Consider the following 18,756-nt stretch of genomic DNA (forward strand, 5'->3'; position numbering starts at 1 on the left):
AGAGGTCTTTATAAAATATAAAATGATTGGCAAGTGGAAGTACTTTCTTTTCTTATTTGTTTTCTCTGTAGGAAACATCGGCAACAATTTTAAACCCTGTAGATCATTCACTGGGAGCTAAGCATGGTTCTGTTTGAAATCTGAAGAACATGTACATGGAATATATTAATTTTACTATCACAATGTTCTATAGGCCAAAGGAAACTTTAAGTTGTTATAAGATGTTTTGAAATACTATGGTGATTAATCACATAGGAGAGTTTGATTTTGTTTCACCTATAATTGATGAAAAAACAATACCACATTTGACTTGAGGAAATACTGAACTATTGTCATTTAAATTAATATCACGTTAACTCGAGTTTGGAAATGTCTCAAGAATGGGGTAAGGCTCAGGGCGGGGAGGGAGGCAGATACTTGTGTTTTCTGCCAGGCTACCTGAACTGCACATCAAGGGCGCTTTCTTCCTCTTCAAAGTAACAGGATCATGTAACCACTGTCACGGGCACACCAAGAACCAGGCAAAAGTTACCTTCAAAAGCTCTGCCCAACCATCGTGACCACGACAGAAGGCAATGAAGATATTCATTGGTTCAGAGCTACATTTAACTGAAAGAATTAGAGTCCACAAAAATGCATGCCTGAAATGCTTCACAGATCTGAGACAGAAACAGGCTAGACGTCTAGAATGCAAAGCTGACTCCAGAAGCCAAACGCATCTGAGACAGGCAGGGGACCAAAAAGGGACTGGGCAGTTCCACACAAAAGAAGCTTTGCCCGAGTGCCCTGAGCCCAGAAAGGCTTAGCAGGATCTTAGGAAGTGTGATACATGTTAAGGCATAATAAATGTTGAGTGTAGTGTTGGTCTTTAAGAGACTTAAAGCCTAATAGTGTAGAGAGAGCAAGGGTTAGGGAAGGAGCTTTTTGAGTAAATACCTGTGTCGGCCGATGAGGGAGCTTGTTTGGGGAGGGAAAGCCCCTGGGGGAAGGCGAAACAGGAGTTCTTAGTAGTTCAGGGAAGGACTTGGTTTGAGGGGCAGAGGAAGGCTATTTCTCTGCATGAAGCACAAGTAAGGAAGTTTAGAGAAATTCCTAACCTGTGTTTTGAAAGCAATTTTTTTTTTTTGGTCTTCTTTAATTGACTGACTATAAGAGGCACTTTCCTCTAGTGACAGAACGAACCGGCCACCTTGCCTTTGTTGAAATTTACGGAGAGACAAAATCACATGCTGCAGCTATTCATGATCATGTAAAGATTCCCTTTCCTCCCTTTATAGCATGTCTCAGTGGACTCAAGTTCAACAGTTGGAAATCAGGTTTTTGGAGCAAGTAGATCAATTCTACGATGACAACTTTCCTATGGAAATCCGGCACCTGCTGGCACAGTGGATCGAAAATCAAGACTGGTAGGAACAAACATCATTGTTTCCCTCAGAGGTGGACGCGCACAGCCGTCCTGCTCAGTGTAGGTTTCTTTTGTGGTGACTTGGGAGAGGCATTCCTTCCAAGCAAAGAGCTTCTTCGAGGAGTTTCAAAGATTTTCCTCCAAAGAGGAAAACGTCCTTTAGGGTTCGATGAAGACTGAGAGGTTTTAGTTCTTCACTTTTCTAAAAGCCAACTTTTTTTCCAGCACTAATAAGCTAAAAAGTACATTTGTTTATGTGGCTATACTAAGTTAAATATAGAACAGTAAAGAGAGAAATAGAGAAAATAGATCCAGCTTGTGTCTGTTTATATGTATCTATCCTAAACTCAGAGAAGCCCTAGTGTGTAAGGTGTTACGCACTGGACTCTTACCCACAGGGTCAGCAGTTTGAACTCAGCAACCGCTTCAAGAGAGAAAGGAGGCTTTCTGCCCCAGGAACGGTTTACAGCCCCAGAAACCTCAAGGGGCTCTTTTACTCTCTTCTGTAAGTTGGAATCAACTCGATGGCAGTGATTGTTTATACTGAATTAAATAGAGAAAGATAGGTGCAAAGAGAGTAGGAGACAAGAAGTCCATCTTGTATCTCTAATCATATATTAAAGAACATGCGACATTCTTCACTGCCATCCGTGAAGCGTTCAGGTGGTATTAATGTCCAGGCTCCAACAAAAAGCCATTTCTAAACTGTCCTGTGTTTGGCAAACATAGCCCTCAGCCCCATTTTAGGAACACAGTGTCTTCATAATGTATATATATTTTTCTTTTTCCAGTAATAGCTTCAATTAAAAAAAAAGATAAATTATGAGAAACTGTTTTAAATGGTTAATAAATATTTAAAATATTTACTGAGAAAATTCATATATTATACACTGGCTTCTTATACGTTTATACATTCTTCTCTAATGCTACAATAATCAGTTATTTTTTCTTTTAACATATAATATGAACATGATCTACTTGTGAGTTTCATGAAAACATGTTAATATTTGGAGGAAAATGTTAAAAAGTAGCCAATAAACTTGATATTTTAAAGTATTTGATAAGTTAGTTTTGCAGTGTCACGATCTTGGCTCTCTTTTAGGTTTTCCAAAGGAAGTTTTGTGGGTGTTCTTAAACACTAGGAAGAAGTTTTCCAAAATACATAGGGAACTTTATTATTTACTGAAACACACCATCTGCTCCTTCATCCCTCCCCTCCTTTCCTCTCCCCTTTCATCCTCCCTCCCTCCCTCCCTCCGTCCCTGTCCCTCTCCCTCCCTCCTTACCACCCGGCCACCCTCCCTCCCTATTTTCCTTCCTTCTTTCCTTCCCAGGCACAGTTAAGAAATCATCTCAGCAAGTAAAAAAACACTGCCTCTATTGGTTGAAATTTGTCCCATCAAATTTAAATCGATGGGATCTCATGTCTGTTCTTTCCCGTTTACCATCGAGGTGAGATCGAGTCTCTATTAGAGACTGTTTGTCCTGTGACAAACGCTCTCCGCCTTGCATAATTTAATTGTTTCCAGACCTCTGAATGCTTACCACTATGGGCGACATTTATCACTTTAATATTAGTGTAATGAAAAGCTGAGGCAACAACTTTTGCCAAGTGGCTTCCTGCTGTGTGACAAGACTTTTCTTTTATCAGGGAGGCGGCGTCTAACAATGAGACCCTGGCAACAATTCTTCTGCAGAACTTGCTAATACAGTTGGATGAACAGCTAGGTCGCGTTTCCAAAGAGAAAAACCTGCTCTTGATACACAACCTAAAAAGAATTAGAAAAGTCCTGCAGGTAAGAATGGATTCTGCTTTTTAAAAATATTTGGATTTATGAATCTTAATAATTTTAAAGCCACATGTGTAACTAGATTCTTTTCCTACCAAATTGAAGGGGAACATCTCAGTTCTCTATTTTTAAGTTTTGTCCTGAATTTTATTTCATAATCCAATGTTTTTTATGTGAAAACAAGAAAAAAAGGTAAATACATTAAAGGCAGGATGTGTGTTTGTGTGGGAAGGGTATGTATGTTTTCTGATTAAAGCCTATGACTTAAATTTCTCAAATATGATCAAATTTCACAATATCAAATCAAGGATTTAAAAGATAATCCATTTCCTCAGCCCTTTCTTGCCTCTTTCTCTTATGCAATTAAGCATGGGTTTTGTTCCCATTCATAGATAGTGGCATCATGGGTTTATGTATCCTTCCAGATTTTCTTCAAGTCTTACCTCATTTAAAAGTATTCTTTGAGGGTACCCTCTCTAGCCCTACTCCCAAAGGTTTAGCCAGTCAAAGGCTCTGTTTTATAGTCTCACGTATCTGTTCCATGTTATTTAGTCTATATTCTGCAATATTGACATTTCTATGTTTGTGTTCTCTCCAAAACTATGGGATTCTTGGGCCAAGCAATCTGATTTTGAGATTTCAATATTCAATGCCCAATAACAGCCTAACAATAGTACATGTTTAATTTTGTTGATTAAAGGAATGAATAAATGAAGAGAGTGAGTCAATGATCTCAAAGGATTAATGGCAAGCTAATATTGAACTATACCCAGAAGGTCTTCTGTAACAGACGCTGAACACTAACTGCTACAATGTTTACTGAGTGTCTACAGTATATTAACAGTATGAGAACTGTCTTGTGCTCTCTCTGTCCTAAACTTAAAACAAATTTTTTTGGAGTATCCTTCCTAGACTATAATAGAAATGTGCTCAAAAATAACACTACTGACGTTTGTCAGAGGACCGCATATATTTGCTTTTCTATTATTGTTATGAACTGCTCTCAGCTATCTTCATCCTTCTAATTCCTTAGTCGTTTGCAAGACACTAGTAGGGCAGGTCAAGGAGCTCTGGTGGGGTAGTGGATATGGGTTGGGCCGCTAACTGCAAGGTCAGCAGTTCAAAACCACTAGCTTTTCCATGGGAGAAAGACAGGGCTTTCTATTCTTGTAAAGAATTACAGACCCAGAAACTCACAGAGGCAGTTCTTCCCTGTCCTATAGGGCTACTACAAGTTGATCTAGACTTGATGGCAATGAGTTTGGTTTTTGAGTTTAGGTAAGGAAAGTAGGAAAAGAGCTTGGTGTCAAAAGCAAAACAAAACAAAAGCCAAGAAGGAAAACAAGAATTTTAAAAAAATCATTTTATCACAACTCTTATCACAATCCATCCATCCATCCATTGTGTCAATTACATTTGTACATTTGTTGCCATCATCATTCTCAAAACTTTCGCTTTCTACTTGAGCCCTTGGCATCATCTCCTCATTTTTTCCCTCCCTCCCCATTCCCCACTCCCTCATGAACCCTTGATAATTTATAGATTATTGTTATTTTGTCATATCTTACACTGTTTGACATCTTCCTTCACCCACTTTTGTGTTGTCCATCCCCCAGGGAGGAGGTTATATGTGGATCCTTGTCATCGGTTCCCCCTTTCCACCCCACCCTCTTTCCAACCTCCTGCTATCGCCACTCTCACCACTGGTCCTGAAGGGTTCATCTGTCCTGGAGTCCCTGTGTTTCCAGTTCCTATCTGTACCAGTGTACATCCTCTGGTCCAGCTGGATTTGTAAGGCAGAATTGGGATCATGATTGTGGGGGCATGATTGTGAGGAAGCATTTAAGAACTAGAGGAAAGTTGTGTTTCATTGTTGCTACACTGCACACTGACTGGCTCCTCTCCTCTCCATGACCCTTCTGTAAGGGGTGTCCTGTTACTTACAGATGGGCTTTGGGTCTCCACTCTGCACTCCCCCTCATTTACAATGATATGATTTCTTGTTCTTTGATGCTTTATACCTGATCCCTTTGACACCTCGTGGTCACACAAACTGGTGTGCTTCTTCCATGTGGGCTTTGTTGCTTCTGAGCTAGATGAATGCTTGTTTATCTTCAAGCCTTTAAGATCTCAAACCCTATATCTTTTGATAGTTGGGCACCGTCAACTTTCTTCACCATATTTGCTTATGCACCCGCTTTGTCTTCAGCGATTGTGTCATCGTGTCAGGATGGTGTGCATCATGGAATGCCAAATTAACAGAACGAAGTGTTTATGCATTGAGTAAGTATTTGAGTGGAGATCTAATGTCCATCTGTTGCCTTAATACTAAACCTATAAATACATGCACATAGATCTATTTCCCCATCATCCTACATAAATATATTTACATATGTACATGCCTGTATTTAGATCTCTATAAATGCTCTTTGCCTCTTAGTTCTTTCCTCTATTTCCTTTTACTTTCCTCTTGTCCCACTATCATGTTCAGCCTTCATTTGGGTTTCAGTAATTTCTCTCGATTAAGCCAACTTTCTTTAATAGGGAATAAGGCATTTACTTGGCCTCATTAACTTACTGCCCCACAAACTCTGGCCTGCTACTTGTTTATATATAACTCATGATTAAGAATGGTTTTTACATTTTGGCATGGTTAAAAAATAATACTTGGTGACACATAAAAATTGCATAAAATTAAAATTTCAGTGTCTATCAGTAAAAATGTATAGGGACGCAGTCATTCTCATCCATTTATGTCCCAACTGTGACTGTTCTTTTTCTGCTACGATGTCAAGGCTGGGCAGTCGCAGCAGAGACTGCATGGCACAGATCCTAAACTATAAATAGTGTTAGTATGTGTTTTATACCTTGAGTTCGTTACAGAGCAGTTTGCTGCTCCCTGGCCTAGAAGCAAAGTGCCTTTGTTAGAAACGCACAGAGGGAAACCATGAAATCAAGTTCTAACTCTCAAAATGTGGCCCTGAGTAGACCACTTATTCTTTGCAAAGTCCCTGTATATTTTCTTATAAAGATGGAGGATTGTCACCTAACTTTTCTGATGTGAGAAAAGCTAATGGCTTAATTCTGGCAAAAGGTAGACTTTCAATGGTGGTTTTCGTTGATGGAGAAAAGAGCATCTTTTTAGTGCGAATCAAGAAGTGTACAAATAGAATGCTGGTTGGTTGGTTGGTTGGTTGGTTGGTTGGGTGGTTGGTTGGGTGGGTGGTTGGTGTTTTCCTGGGTGGGAAAAGGATTGTGAGGGGTGCTTTGCAATCCTCTCAGATCAATCTTTAGAAACATCATTTATCTCTCATTGCTCCAATGCTCAAGAACCCGCAGTAGCTCCCGCCTGCGTTCCAGTTCAAGTACGAGCTCTCATTGTTGTCAATGACCTCCAGGACCTAGCATCCTTTTGCTTTTCTTGGGGATCCTCGATGTTTCCCTCCCAGAAAATTAAATCAACTCCTTGTCTCCAAAGCCCACCTTACTCTCCAATGGCTCTGGGCTTCTGTCTATGATGGCCCCAAGGCCATCCCTCCTCCTGCAAACCAGTTCCCAGAGAGCCAGCTAAGGGCTAACTTTTCCAGCCCTTGCCCTCATCCTTCTCGGAACACCGGTTGTAAACCACTGGCTTCACCTAGTGTCCCTTTGCCCTGAGCTGCGCCAGTCGAAGCAGGCCACAAGCCCTTTGAAGGTGAAAACCTAGCTTCCTCTTGTAACCTCCTCCCCCTCCGGCACATGAGAAGAGCTCATGAGAAGAACTGAAAGAGCAGTTTGTTTCTAGACGCTCCAAGCTGACAAAAGCACTAACAAATCCAACCCAGCTTTCCTTGTGCTTGGGTTACTGAATTTTAGAAACTATAGTTACTGTGTTTTTGTATTAAATCAGAACACTGTAGAAAACAGTAATAAAGAAGACCTTCAACTCCTGTTTGGTACCTAAGTAAGCCTGTGTTTTATACTTCTAATTAACTAATCATATTCCCATGAAATTAGTTTTTACTAACAACAAGGATTTTTTTCATTTGTTTTGTTTTTCTAAAGGAAGACACACACAACACCCTGCCACCCCCCAAAAGTATCCTAGAAACAAACCCTTCTAGCTTAAACTATAGACACTGTGCTTGTCTGCTATGAACATTTTCATCCTGAGGGATTAAAAAGAAAACAGCCTGATTTTGGATCACTTATTGCTCCCCTGTCCCTGGGTTGGTCAGCACCACCACCTTACCCCCACTTCCCCCTCTCCCGTGTCCCCCCAGAACCATTGGTCCCATTGTTTTCTCCTCCAGACTATTTATCCAGTCTATCTTATCTAGATAGATCTGTAGAGATAATAATATGCACCAAAAATCAAGTCATAGCAAGATAGGTGATGAGTGAGAACACTGAGATGATAACAAAAAAGGAAACCAATTACCCATTGAAGAATAAATTAATCAAAAGAAAAAAATTTTGAAAAGAAAGAAAAACCTGTAAATAGATCAAGGTCTGATTTTTTATCTCTAGGCATGTCCTTCAGTCAGGTCCAATGGGGTACCATGCTCTGGCCCCAGAGTCTGTCCTTTGTACTCCCTCGGGGGATCCCTGCTCTGCTCCCAAGGTTGCTCTGCCGCATGCTTTTAGTGGTTTGCCTCAGTGTCCCAGGGTAAGTTTGGGCAAGTCCCGACCCTGAGTCTCCAGTGTTGTCCCCCTTAGGGCCCTGGGCCATCAAGGGATAGTGTGTCTTGTAGTGGAATCAGCCATATTGTCCACTCTGTCCATTGGCTGTTCCGAGCGGAGATATCATTCTCCAGCCCTGATGGGCCAGGATGTGCTCCACTCTCTCTTCCTCCCCCTTCTTTGCTTCCATTTGCTCTGATCAGACATGCCCCTCTCCCCTAGCTGCAGCTCCAGTGTCGTCCTCTCAAGTAAATTCTTCAGGGGTGAGGGGCAGTTGTCCACATAGCTGGTATGGGGGCCGAGCCCAGGATTCATGAGGTTGGGGAGAGTGGGGAGGGAGGGGGAAAATTAAGGGCTCAAGTAGAAGGCAAATGTTTTGAGAATGATGATGGCAACAAATGTACATATGTGCTTGACACAATAGATGTATATATGGATTGTGATAAGAATTATACAAGCCTCCAATAAAATGATTTTTAAAAAAACAGCCCATTTTAACTATTATAACAACAGAGAGAGAGCAAACAACATGGTATCTGGGAAACTCAGCAGATATACCCAGTGCCCTTGAGTTAATTCCATCCTATAGGGGCGCGATATGAGGACTCAAATCCACTATCTCCACCTGATTTCAACTCAGAGCAATCTTACAGGGCACAGTAGAACGTTCTCTAGGGACTCCAAGGCTGCAAATCCTTCAAAAAGCAGGAAACCTCATCTTTCTGCTGTGGAGCTGCTTGTGGGTTTGAACTGATGGCCTTGAGGGTAGCAGTCTAATGCATAACCAATATGCCACCAGGGCTCCAGCAACCCTTTAAGGTTGGCTTATTTTGATTCTTTCTAGAACCGCTGAGGCTTTAAAATTCAATATTTTAGTTTACTATTTATGTCAAAATGCTTTCCGATAGCTTACAATAATAGAACAAAAAAGCCCTCATCAAACCCAGACCACAGGGAAAAGCCCTCGTGGCACTGTGGGTTCCCACAGGACTGCTCATCTCAAAATATGCAGTTCAAACCCACCAGCCATTGGTTGGGAAAAAGAGGAGGCTGGCTGTTCCTATAAAGACTTACAGTCTCAGCACCCTACACAGGGCTGCTGTGAGTCAGAACTGATGACAGTGGGTTTGTTTGTTCGTTCATTTGTTTGCTTCATTTTGTTTTGTTTTAGGGCAAGGGGAAATTTCAAAATTGGTACTGGTCCCATTAAAAATACCCAAATGTCTTTTATTTTTTTTAAAGGTTTATTCTCTAATAAAATATTCCCCCCCTCAAAGAAATCTCATTCAAGTTAATGAAAAACATTAAGAAGTAGGGGGGAGGGAAAGAAGTGGGATATGCTTTGCATTTTTTAAAGCTATGTATTTTAGGTATAGACAGTTATCTATTAACTCAATGTTATTAAAGAAGAAACTCATATTCCTAAATTTGAGTTTACTTATCACCCACCTCTCCAATATTGTCAGTTATATTATTTTCACATTTTTCTTTTGTTCTATAAATGCAGTTCTCACATTTCTTTAGTTTTATGTATATGTGGCTTTAACATCCACCAATATGTCTTTTACCACTGCTTCTGTATTTCTGAATTTTAAATTTGGATTCATTCTTACCTGGCTACATTTCATCAAGCAGTTTTTCAAGAAATTTTCAGTGGTTTTGTAATGAATGAGAATTTTCATCCTTGAGAATGTCTGGTGCCTTAACAGATATGAAAATTGGGTATAAAAATCTTGAACTACTACTTCTTTCCCTCAGTTACTTGTAGACATTGCTCCATAGATACTGGGTAAGTATGAAGTCAATCTGAATTTTCCTATTCATATATGTTGGTTTTTTTTTTAGAACTGGACATCCCTAATTTTTTTAACCCTTAAAATTCTCTTATTACTTCAGGGTATATATTTGTATTGACTATTCACTGTCAGTATTCCCTGGGATAAACTATGTCCTTTTAATCACTAAGCCAATGATTTTTAGCACATATCTCAATACTATATTATTAAAAGGGCATAGATTTCTCAAGATCTTTGCCTTGGCTGACCCTGTGAACTACGAACACAAGTAGTCAAGTTCAGAGAACTTGCTGCTCGGTGGCACACAACTGTCTCCATGTACCCAGTATCTATAGTTTAGTCTTTTGTAAGACAACATGAGCACCAACTAAACAGAAAAGATGGAGAAAATACTAGTCAGTGATACTGACACATTACTCTCTGAATATCAGTCCTGCTTATAGTGAAACTGAAATAGAACATAGGTGTAGAGCATGAAAACAAAAGGTTCTCTTTTCTCAATCTATTTTGTAATCTCATTAATATTCGAGTTGTAATACAGTGTGGATGAATGGTGTACACCATGGTTTCCTCTAGTTAGGGCTAGTCATAAATCTTGATTGCCTAATCCCCCAGAAAAATGGCTTCTATGATGATCTAGTTCCCAGTGGCCTTAGTAAGCTACAGTAAGTGCAACGATCCTTGGACCAGTCAGGAAGAGCTTATATTTGAATACTTGTTCCTAGGACATTCAGATGATACCAGTAAAAGAAACCTCGGTATAGGAAGTCAGTACTAGCAGAAAACATCAGAGAATTTTGATTTTTGAAAGGAACTATTGAATTTAGACACAGATATTACCAGTAGCTTTGAAGGTGCCTATTTAACTCTCCCTCAACCCAGAAAATCCCAAATCACACTACTGCCACTGACTCAATTCTGGCTCAGAGCAATGCTATATAGTGTTGTGATAGGTAGGTTTATTGTGTCAACCTGGCCAATAGGAGCATGTGGGATTAACAAGGTCACAGTTTGGTTGGAAGGCAAAAAGATAAATGACTTGGCAAGGCCTGCCTCTCTCTTACTTACTCTCTTGTGATTGGGCCAGCATGCGGCTGTTTTAGCTAGTTCTCTGCCTCACTTGTGAGCTATACCACGTGTGAGACAGCCAACCCATGGATTATGTTGCTAGAGCTTGAGATTCCTTTGAGAACTGCTTCACCATGCTGCTGGTGTATACATCACTTGAGCTTGAAGCTGGCAGATCCTCTTTGCTGCTTTGACCTACGGAAGACTCAGCTGTCTGCTTCTTTGACCTTGGACCCAGCAGCCCTTGTGAGTTGAAGGAATTTCCGTATATTAGCTGTTCTATGGAAGTGAGTTGAACTGAGCCCTCTGTATTGCTGTGTGGACTAATTAGCTGTTATATTCCTTCGTGCTGTATATATCCATCCTCATATATATAATCCTAAGTGTCCTGGTTTTGTTTCTCTAGAGAACCCTAACACAAGTGTTTCTAAGGCTACATATCTTTCTCTCATTTTTTGCTATTTTATTTATTTATTTTCATTTTTATTAATCATTTCATTGGGAACTCTTACAGATGTGATAGCAAACCATAATTCAGTGAGATCAAGTATAATTTTACCACTGCTACCACCATCAGTTTCAAAGCATTTTCTTTCTTCTTGAGCTCTTTGATATCAGCTCCTCTTTATCCCCTCCCTCCCCTACCCTCCCTTTCAGGAACTCTTATCATTTATATTTTTTATTTATTATTATTTCTGGCCATATCTTACACCATCGAATGCATCCATTCACTTGCAATTCTGTTATTTGTTCCCCTCAAGTGGAGTTGCATAGTGTCATTGCTATCAGCTCTCCCTTCCTCCTGCCCCCTCACCCCCACCTCCATGCCTTCAGGGAATCATTACTCCTGTACTATTTCTGCAGGACTATCTATCTTGGTTTTCATGCATTGAATGATCGTAATGATACAAATTAACACAAGCAGGTCTAACAAGATTAATGAGGTAAAACAAAGACCAAAAAGTAAGGGAAGGAAATATTAAAGAACTAGAGGGTAGTTATGTGTTTCATCAGTGCAAACTGCTAGCTAGATTTATCATCCCTTCCATGTGGTCCTTCGGTGAGGGACTGTCCAATTATCTGACAGGTGGTTTGGGAGCCTGCACTTTGTCTACCCTCCTTCACATGAATTTGATTGCTTGTTTTTGAACTTTGAATACCTATTAAGGCTCCATAGCTTTATGGGAGCAGGTAGTCTCCTCTCTCTCCCAGGGGGCAGCTAGTAGGTTGAATTGCTGAGCTTGGCCTTAGCAGCTCAGCACCTACTAACCAGTGCCCCCAGAGCCCCTTCCCTCCGCCCAGAGTAACCACTCACTGAAATTCTGCATTTCTCATTTTCTTCCTCTTTTGGTTATAGTTTCACTATGTGTGTTCGTATTTCTAAACAATCTAACACCTAGACCTGCACATTTATGAACTTCATATACATTGAGAGTACACTATATTCTTCAACAATTAGCTTTCTTTAAAATCAACTATGTTGATAATTTCTGAGCTTCATCTATTTGATATGTGGTTAGGTGTCATCAACTCAGTTCCAGTTCCTAGTGATGCTACGTACAACAGAATTAAACACTGCCTTATCCTGCACCAGCCTCACAATTGATTTTATGTTTGGGCCCTTTTTGCTCAAGTGATGGATATGTATAGTATGTAATTTATCATTTATTATTATAGTATTTATTGTTGCTCATGCAATGATATTTATAACATAATAATTTATGCATTCTTAGTGCTATCCTATAAGCTGTGGTGTGAATGTATTACAAATTAATCATTCTAAAGATGATAAGCACTTTATATTATTTCCAACATGTTTTGCTATTTCAAGCAATTGCTCTGAACATTCTTATGTGCATCCCTTTGGGTCCATGTACACCAACTGCTCTAGGTGCACACTAGGATTGGACCTGCTGAGTCACTGAACATGTACATCTTGAACTTAACTACAGAGTGTCAAATGGCACTCCCACGTAGTCAAACCAGCCTACATCCCCTGGGTGGGTAAGAGTTTGGATCTACAGCCTAACCAACACTTGTTGTGGTCATGGACGATGTACCAGTCTGGTGCACCTGTATTCCTTGAGTTATTTTTGTTATTCACTTTTTAACTGCTCAATTCAAATGCTTATTTTTAGTCTTTACTTTTTTTCTTATAAATATATGTAACTCTGAACTATTTTTGAGAAATACTATTAAAATAGTATTCTTTCCTTTTTAATTTTATTGTGAAGTAGATGCAGGTTTATAGAAGAGATTATAGTTTCACATTCAACAATTCATACATATTCTGATTCAACTTATCCAGTGAAATCCCCTTGATGAGTCACACTCTTCCTCCCTGTTCCTTGTTCTATTCCTGCTGAATTCATGTTATGTTTTTTTCTGTGTTTTGGTATATGAAACCCAAGATCGATGAGCCTATAGAGACGGCAAATAGAATAAGGATTTCAGGGGCGGGGCGGTGGTGGGGGGGGCGGTGCACTGGGGGGTTAAAGGGAGCTGATGTCAAAGAATCCAGGAAGGAAGAGAATGTTTGGAAACTGATTGTGGGAGCAACTGTACAACACTGCTTGATGTGAGTGAACTATGGAATGACATGTGTCTTAACTCCCATTTAAAAAAATGCTGTACTTTGTCCTTGAGTAAATGTGGCCTTTAAAAAATCTTAATAACATGGGTGTGAGTTCTGTTCCAAAGTTGAAGGACAAGGGTCGTGGTCTTGGAGTCCCACCAGTCTATCTGGGCAGTAAGCCTGGTTGCTAAGAAGTGATTTGGGTACATTTTAATCTCGAATGCTTTCTTATTGTTCATGTCTGAATAGGCTATAATTTTAGTCTTGACCTCATTTTTGTTTAAATAAGCATTAAACTGTTTCACCAAAAGATATATAGATATTCTAGACAAAATATAACCAACAGACCTTTAAGTGAATAAACAAACTTACCAAAAATTAAGAGAAATCATAGAACCAAAAATCAACAGACACTTATAAAACTGAACTGTAAGTAGGAGTTAAATATGGTCACTGCCACACATCCTTAGATGATAGGCATGATCTATAAAAGGAAACCATAGGCTGCATAAATAGTCTTAAAATTAATTAGAGAAGTGATAAAATAACACAAATAAAAAAGAGACTGAAAATCAACTTTAAACAGTAATAAGCAAGAGAGAATATAATAATTGCTTTAAAGCAGGGGAGCAAAATATCTATCATCTTAAAATCCTATGCTCAGCTAAATTTTTATCCAAGATTAAAAGTTTCCCACCAAATTAGCCTTATAAAAAGGACAAAAAAGATAAATGAATGACAGAAGTACACCATGATAAAATCCTAACAATACCCATTACAAGAATTGAAAATTGAGAGAGTATAACAAGTAGAAAACACAGAATAAGATGTCCATAAACCCAAATGACACATGAGTATACTAAATAAATGAGAAGTAGTTATGAAACGGGGTGTGGTTTTTAAAAACATGAATCTAACCCATAAAAGAATAAGATGAGGTCAAAGACACAGGCAGGCCCTGTTACATACGAAAGTTTGTGGGTCTTGGTAGTGAATCTGACTCTTATTCTGAGTGTAAGGAGAAGTCATTGAGCGATTGGAGCAGGAAGATGACTGGAACTGGTTTCTGTTTTTCAAAGGTCTTCCTGGCAGCTAAATGAACTTCCGTGAGAAAAGATGGAAGCAGACAGACTGTTATGAAAGAATTCTATTGATTGCTTTTGAGAGCAATCTACTGAAATCTTTTTCTACTAGTGTGGATTGGTTCCTTGGAATTCTAGAAGCTTTTGCTTTCTATATTTTGATATGATGAGGAGCATAGGTTCATGGTAATATCTTGTTGGTAAATTGATTTTTTTAAATGAACATAAAAAGCCCTTATTTGACCCACTTACTATTTTTAATTTGGAAATTGTATTATATACTTTGAATTAGTATATTAGAAATGAATTCATTTCTTTATTTTCATAGTTCCCATGTCTTTTTTTTTTGGCTAGGGATATTTTTTATAGACATACATCATATTTTAGTATTTAGCTAACAGATATTTAAATGAAAGCTCTTCATGGATTTAGGAGCCCTGGAGGTGCAGTGGTTATGTATTGGGCTACGATGCTCATGGTTGGCAGTTCAAAGCACCAGCAGTTCCATGGGAGAAAGACGTGGGTGTTTTACTCCTGTGAGCAATTACAGTGTGAGAAACCCACAGGCATTCCTTCGCTATGAGTCAGCATGGACTTGATGGTAGTGAGTTCCTTTGTTTTTTTTTCTTGGATCAGTTACAATTTAAGCCCTAGGAATAACAATGGAGGGAGTGGTAGGGCCTCCTGAAGCCTACCTTCTGAGAAGGCCACAACCCCCCCATTTGGGTTTTACAATTATAGGAACTTGTACTGCTATTCCTAAAAATCACTATTAAGAAAGCAGAAGAAACAGATATCAGCACTTTTGTCTCATAACAGGAAAAAACAAAACCAAAAATTGTTTTCACTTAGTGTTCAGGGGTTGGGGTGTTGATGCTGTGATTAAGAACTCTACCATGTAGCGCGTGCTGGTTCACAGGCCAGGGAAATGTTTCTAGCCGTGAGATGGAAGCCTCAAGAGCGAGCAGATGTGCGTGCACAAGTGTGAACCCCACCGCAAAGGCTCTCTTCTCTGCATCGCCCACAGCAGCTTTCTCAAAGGTCATTTGAGTTTGCTTGAACCAAAATAGATGTTGGGGGTGAAAGTGCCTTGGAGGTTGGTTAGCTGATGGGTTCTTCTTGTCAGTTTCATATATGCTCGTCCTCTGCTTCTCAGGTAAGGTGAGATGCCTAACAAGACAAATCAAAGGATTCAAGACACATTTTTATGTAACACCAGGGAGAAACAGAGTCGGTTTAGATACCTCATCACCATAAAGTGTCAGATCTTATCCTGGAACATGAGAGATTTCTCAGTTCACTCCTCTTCCTTCCCTTCTGCACATCACACACCCAGAGAATAGAGTGGTGGCCCTCACAAACAGCCACCTGTGTAGGCAGCCACTCCATGCCGGCGCGGCCAGAGCTCTGAGCTGAGGGTTTAATCTTCAGTGTTCTTTTGCCACACATGGTGAATCACTCCACAGTTATTTCTCAGCCCCCGCCCCCGAAACACACTCCCAGAATCCATTTTCCTTTGAGAATCATGGAATGCCAAATGCACAACACATATTTTTTAAAGTCTCAAAAACTAGTGGGCTGAGCCATTTCAAATGAAATGTTAGTAGGCAGAAGGTGGATGATAAAGTGGGATCCCGATAATGCAGACTGAGATTCCCCAGCCTCTGAAATCCCTTTCATGAATCACCTCACACAGATTCTCCTATGTCTTTGTCATCCAAGCTTGTGTGGATTAATTTGCCTCCTTCATGAAGTGTTCTCTATTTCATTTTAAAGTCCATGATGATTTTCCTTGAGGTTTTTGCAATAATTATGTCATGTATATTGGGACATGTTTTTATTACAATGGCCATTTGGAGTTCTTGAAAGTATGACCCATGGAATTTACTTTGCGTTGCTATCGGCATCTACTTGATACATGTCTGCTCTTAGACTATTGGTTCCATCATAAGGAATTCACTATCAGGCTAAGGCTGATCGCCGAAGACCTGCTATAAAAAGGGCAGGGATACAGTTCTTATGTTCAGAAAATTTGCAATCTAGAGTGGAAACAAACGTGCAGACAGATAATAATAATGGAGCACCATGTGCACCATGGTAGAGGTGAGTGCAGTCATGATGGACGGTGCTGGGAAGGTAACAGAGCTAGGATATTCAGGCTGGTTATAAAAGGAGGGCGAGGACCCCCTGGTGAGGAGGAGAAGGAAAGGAGAAGGCTGTGGACAAGGAAGAGCAGGAATCTGAAAGCACGAGGATTCCCAACCCGTCCGAACGTCTCCGTGAATGTAGAGTAGAGCATACAGAGAGGAGCAAAGTATGAAAACTTCTTCGCTATAACAAGACAGATTGAAGGACTGAGTCACTGGGATGGGGGTTTAGGACCATAGGTTTGAGGGACACTTGGGCCGATTGACAAAACCTAATTCACAAAGGCAATAGTCTGTATCCTTGTTTGATAAGTAGCACATGGGGTCTTAACAAGTTTGTGAGTGGCCATCTAAGGTGCAATTCTTGATTGCCCATCTGAAGCAGAGAAGAAGAAAGAAAGTAAAGGATTAAGGAAACAATGGATCATGCAAATCACGCTTCTAATACCTGAAACTAGAAGAACCAAATGGTACCCAGCTACCAACCACTACTGACCTCCCTGATTGGGATCACAGAAATGGGCCCTGGACAGAGCAGGAGAAAAGTAGAGAACAAAATTCAAACCCATAAAAAGTCACATCTCCTGGTTTGATAGAGACCAGTGGAACCTCTGAAACTGGCCCTTCAATGCCCTTCAAACCTGGAACTGAACTCACCCCTGTGATCAGTCAAACAAGAGACAGACCTATAGGAGTTAACAATAACATCTGTGAGGAATGCACTACTTAGAAAAATCAACCCTAAAGGGTAGCATTTGCCCCAAAACAAAGTTCAGAGGATAGTAAGGGGAGAAAAGAGGGGAAAATGGAACTGGCTAGCCCAGGGCAGAAGTGGGAAGCACACTGGACACTGAGGGGATTGCAAATGTCGCAAACGAATATTTTTAAATTGCTGCATGGGAGATAAATGTGCTCTGAAAATGTTCACCCAGTACCTATACTACGATAATATATATTTATATATGTAAAATATATAGAAAGTCTGGGTGTTAAGAATTTTTTAAGTTAAATATTATCCGAGAGCCTTACATGCCATCCTAGCAAAGAATGGAAACTATCCGAGGAAGAGGGCATGCGATGTTTAGAATAACACATCGACTTTTACAATCCGGGACTTCACTTGCTGTGGGGGTTATGGCGATAGTAAAGAGGAAAGTTAGGCAGGCAACAGCCATAAAAGTAAGAGAATTGTGTGATTCTGCATTATATATATATATATTTTTTAATTGGCCAGTTTAGATGACCTTATTGCATGAAGATGAAGATCTATGGATAGCTGCTTGCATTGCCCTAAATCCATGGTGATGTAGGCAGTTATCAAAGAGATATCGTTCCTTTTGAAACATTTTAATATAACTTTTGAAAAAGGAGGTTCAATAAACGAAAAGCACAGAAAATCGACTCTTAAGTGCAAAGTCAACAGTTTGAAACCACCAGTCGCTTCTTGGGAGAAAGATGAGGCTTTCTACTCCTGACAGATTTACAGTCTCAGAAACCCACGGGGCAGTTCTACCCTGTCCTATAGGGTCATTGTGAGTCAGAATTGACTTCATGGCAGTAAGTTTGGAAGGGCAAGCCCGTGACTGGGGGAAGAAGCTTGTTTTCTCACTAAGTCACATGACACCTTCTGAAACTGTTTTACTGGCTTCTCCAGAGATGATCTGGGAACAAAAGAATCCCTCAAATGATTTATACTAACTTTTCCTTCCAATGACAAAACCCCAGAGCCAGGTGGTCTTTAGCACCTTCCTACCACCATCTTGATTGGTGACTTCAGCTGAGACCGTGTGAGCTCATTCCTCTGTCTAAACCACACACACCTTCTCTTTCAGCACCTCTAAGCACAGAGAGGTGTCAAATGCTACTGTTAGCCAAGAACAATGCTGGTACACAAACCGGGATAACTTTAAGTGTGTCTGTGGCATTGAGTCAGTCTGGGTAGACTAGAGAAACAAATCCATGATACACATATGTGTATAAGGAAGAGGTTTGTATACAAGAGCAATTGTACATTAAGAAAATATTCCCAGCCTAGTCCAGACCAAGTCCACAAGGCCGCTATTATCCCGGAGCATGTCCGATACCAATCTTTAAAGTCCTCTTCACTCGTGAAACACATGCAATGACACCGAATGTAGAAGATCACAGGCCAGTGGGTAGAAAATCTGGATCCAGTGGCATTGGAAACATCTCAGCGCTGGCAGGGTTCTCTGCATCAGGGTGGGTCCATG

At 40.1% G+C, this 18,756-nt stretch overlaps 1 protein-coding gene across 2 annotated transcripts in view; it reads left to right on the top strand.

The window, feature by feature from the left end:
* Nucleotides 1-1,278: 1,278 nt before the first annotated feature.
* Nucleotides 1,279-18,756, top strand: part of STAT4 (signal transducer and activator of transcription 4) — a 128,270-nt gene continuing 110,792 nt past the window's right edge. For both annotated transcript variants that reach the window (XM_075528976.1, XM_075528975.1), the window contains exons 1-2: nucleotides 1,279-1,406; nucleotides 3,057-3,201. In XM_075528976.1, the coding sequence (XP_075385091.1) occupies nucleotides 1,279-1,406; nucleotides 3,057-3,201 (273 nt within the window). The remainder of the gene's footprint in view (nucleotides 1,407-3,056; nucleotides 3,202-18,756) is intronic.

This window comes from Tenrec ecaudatus, chromosome 13 (assembly GCF_050624435.1).
Source record: "Tenrec ecaudatus isolate mTenEca1 chromosome 13, mTenEca1.hap1, whole genome shotgun sequence".
Taxonomy (NCBI): domain Eukaryota; kingdom Metazoa; phylum Chordata; class Mammalia; order Afrosoricida; family Tenrecidae; genus Tenrec; species Tenrec ecaudatus.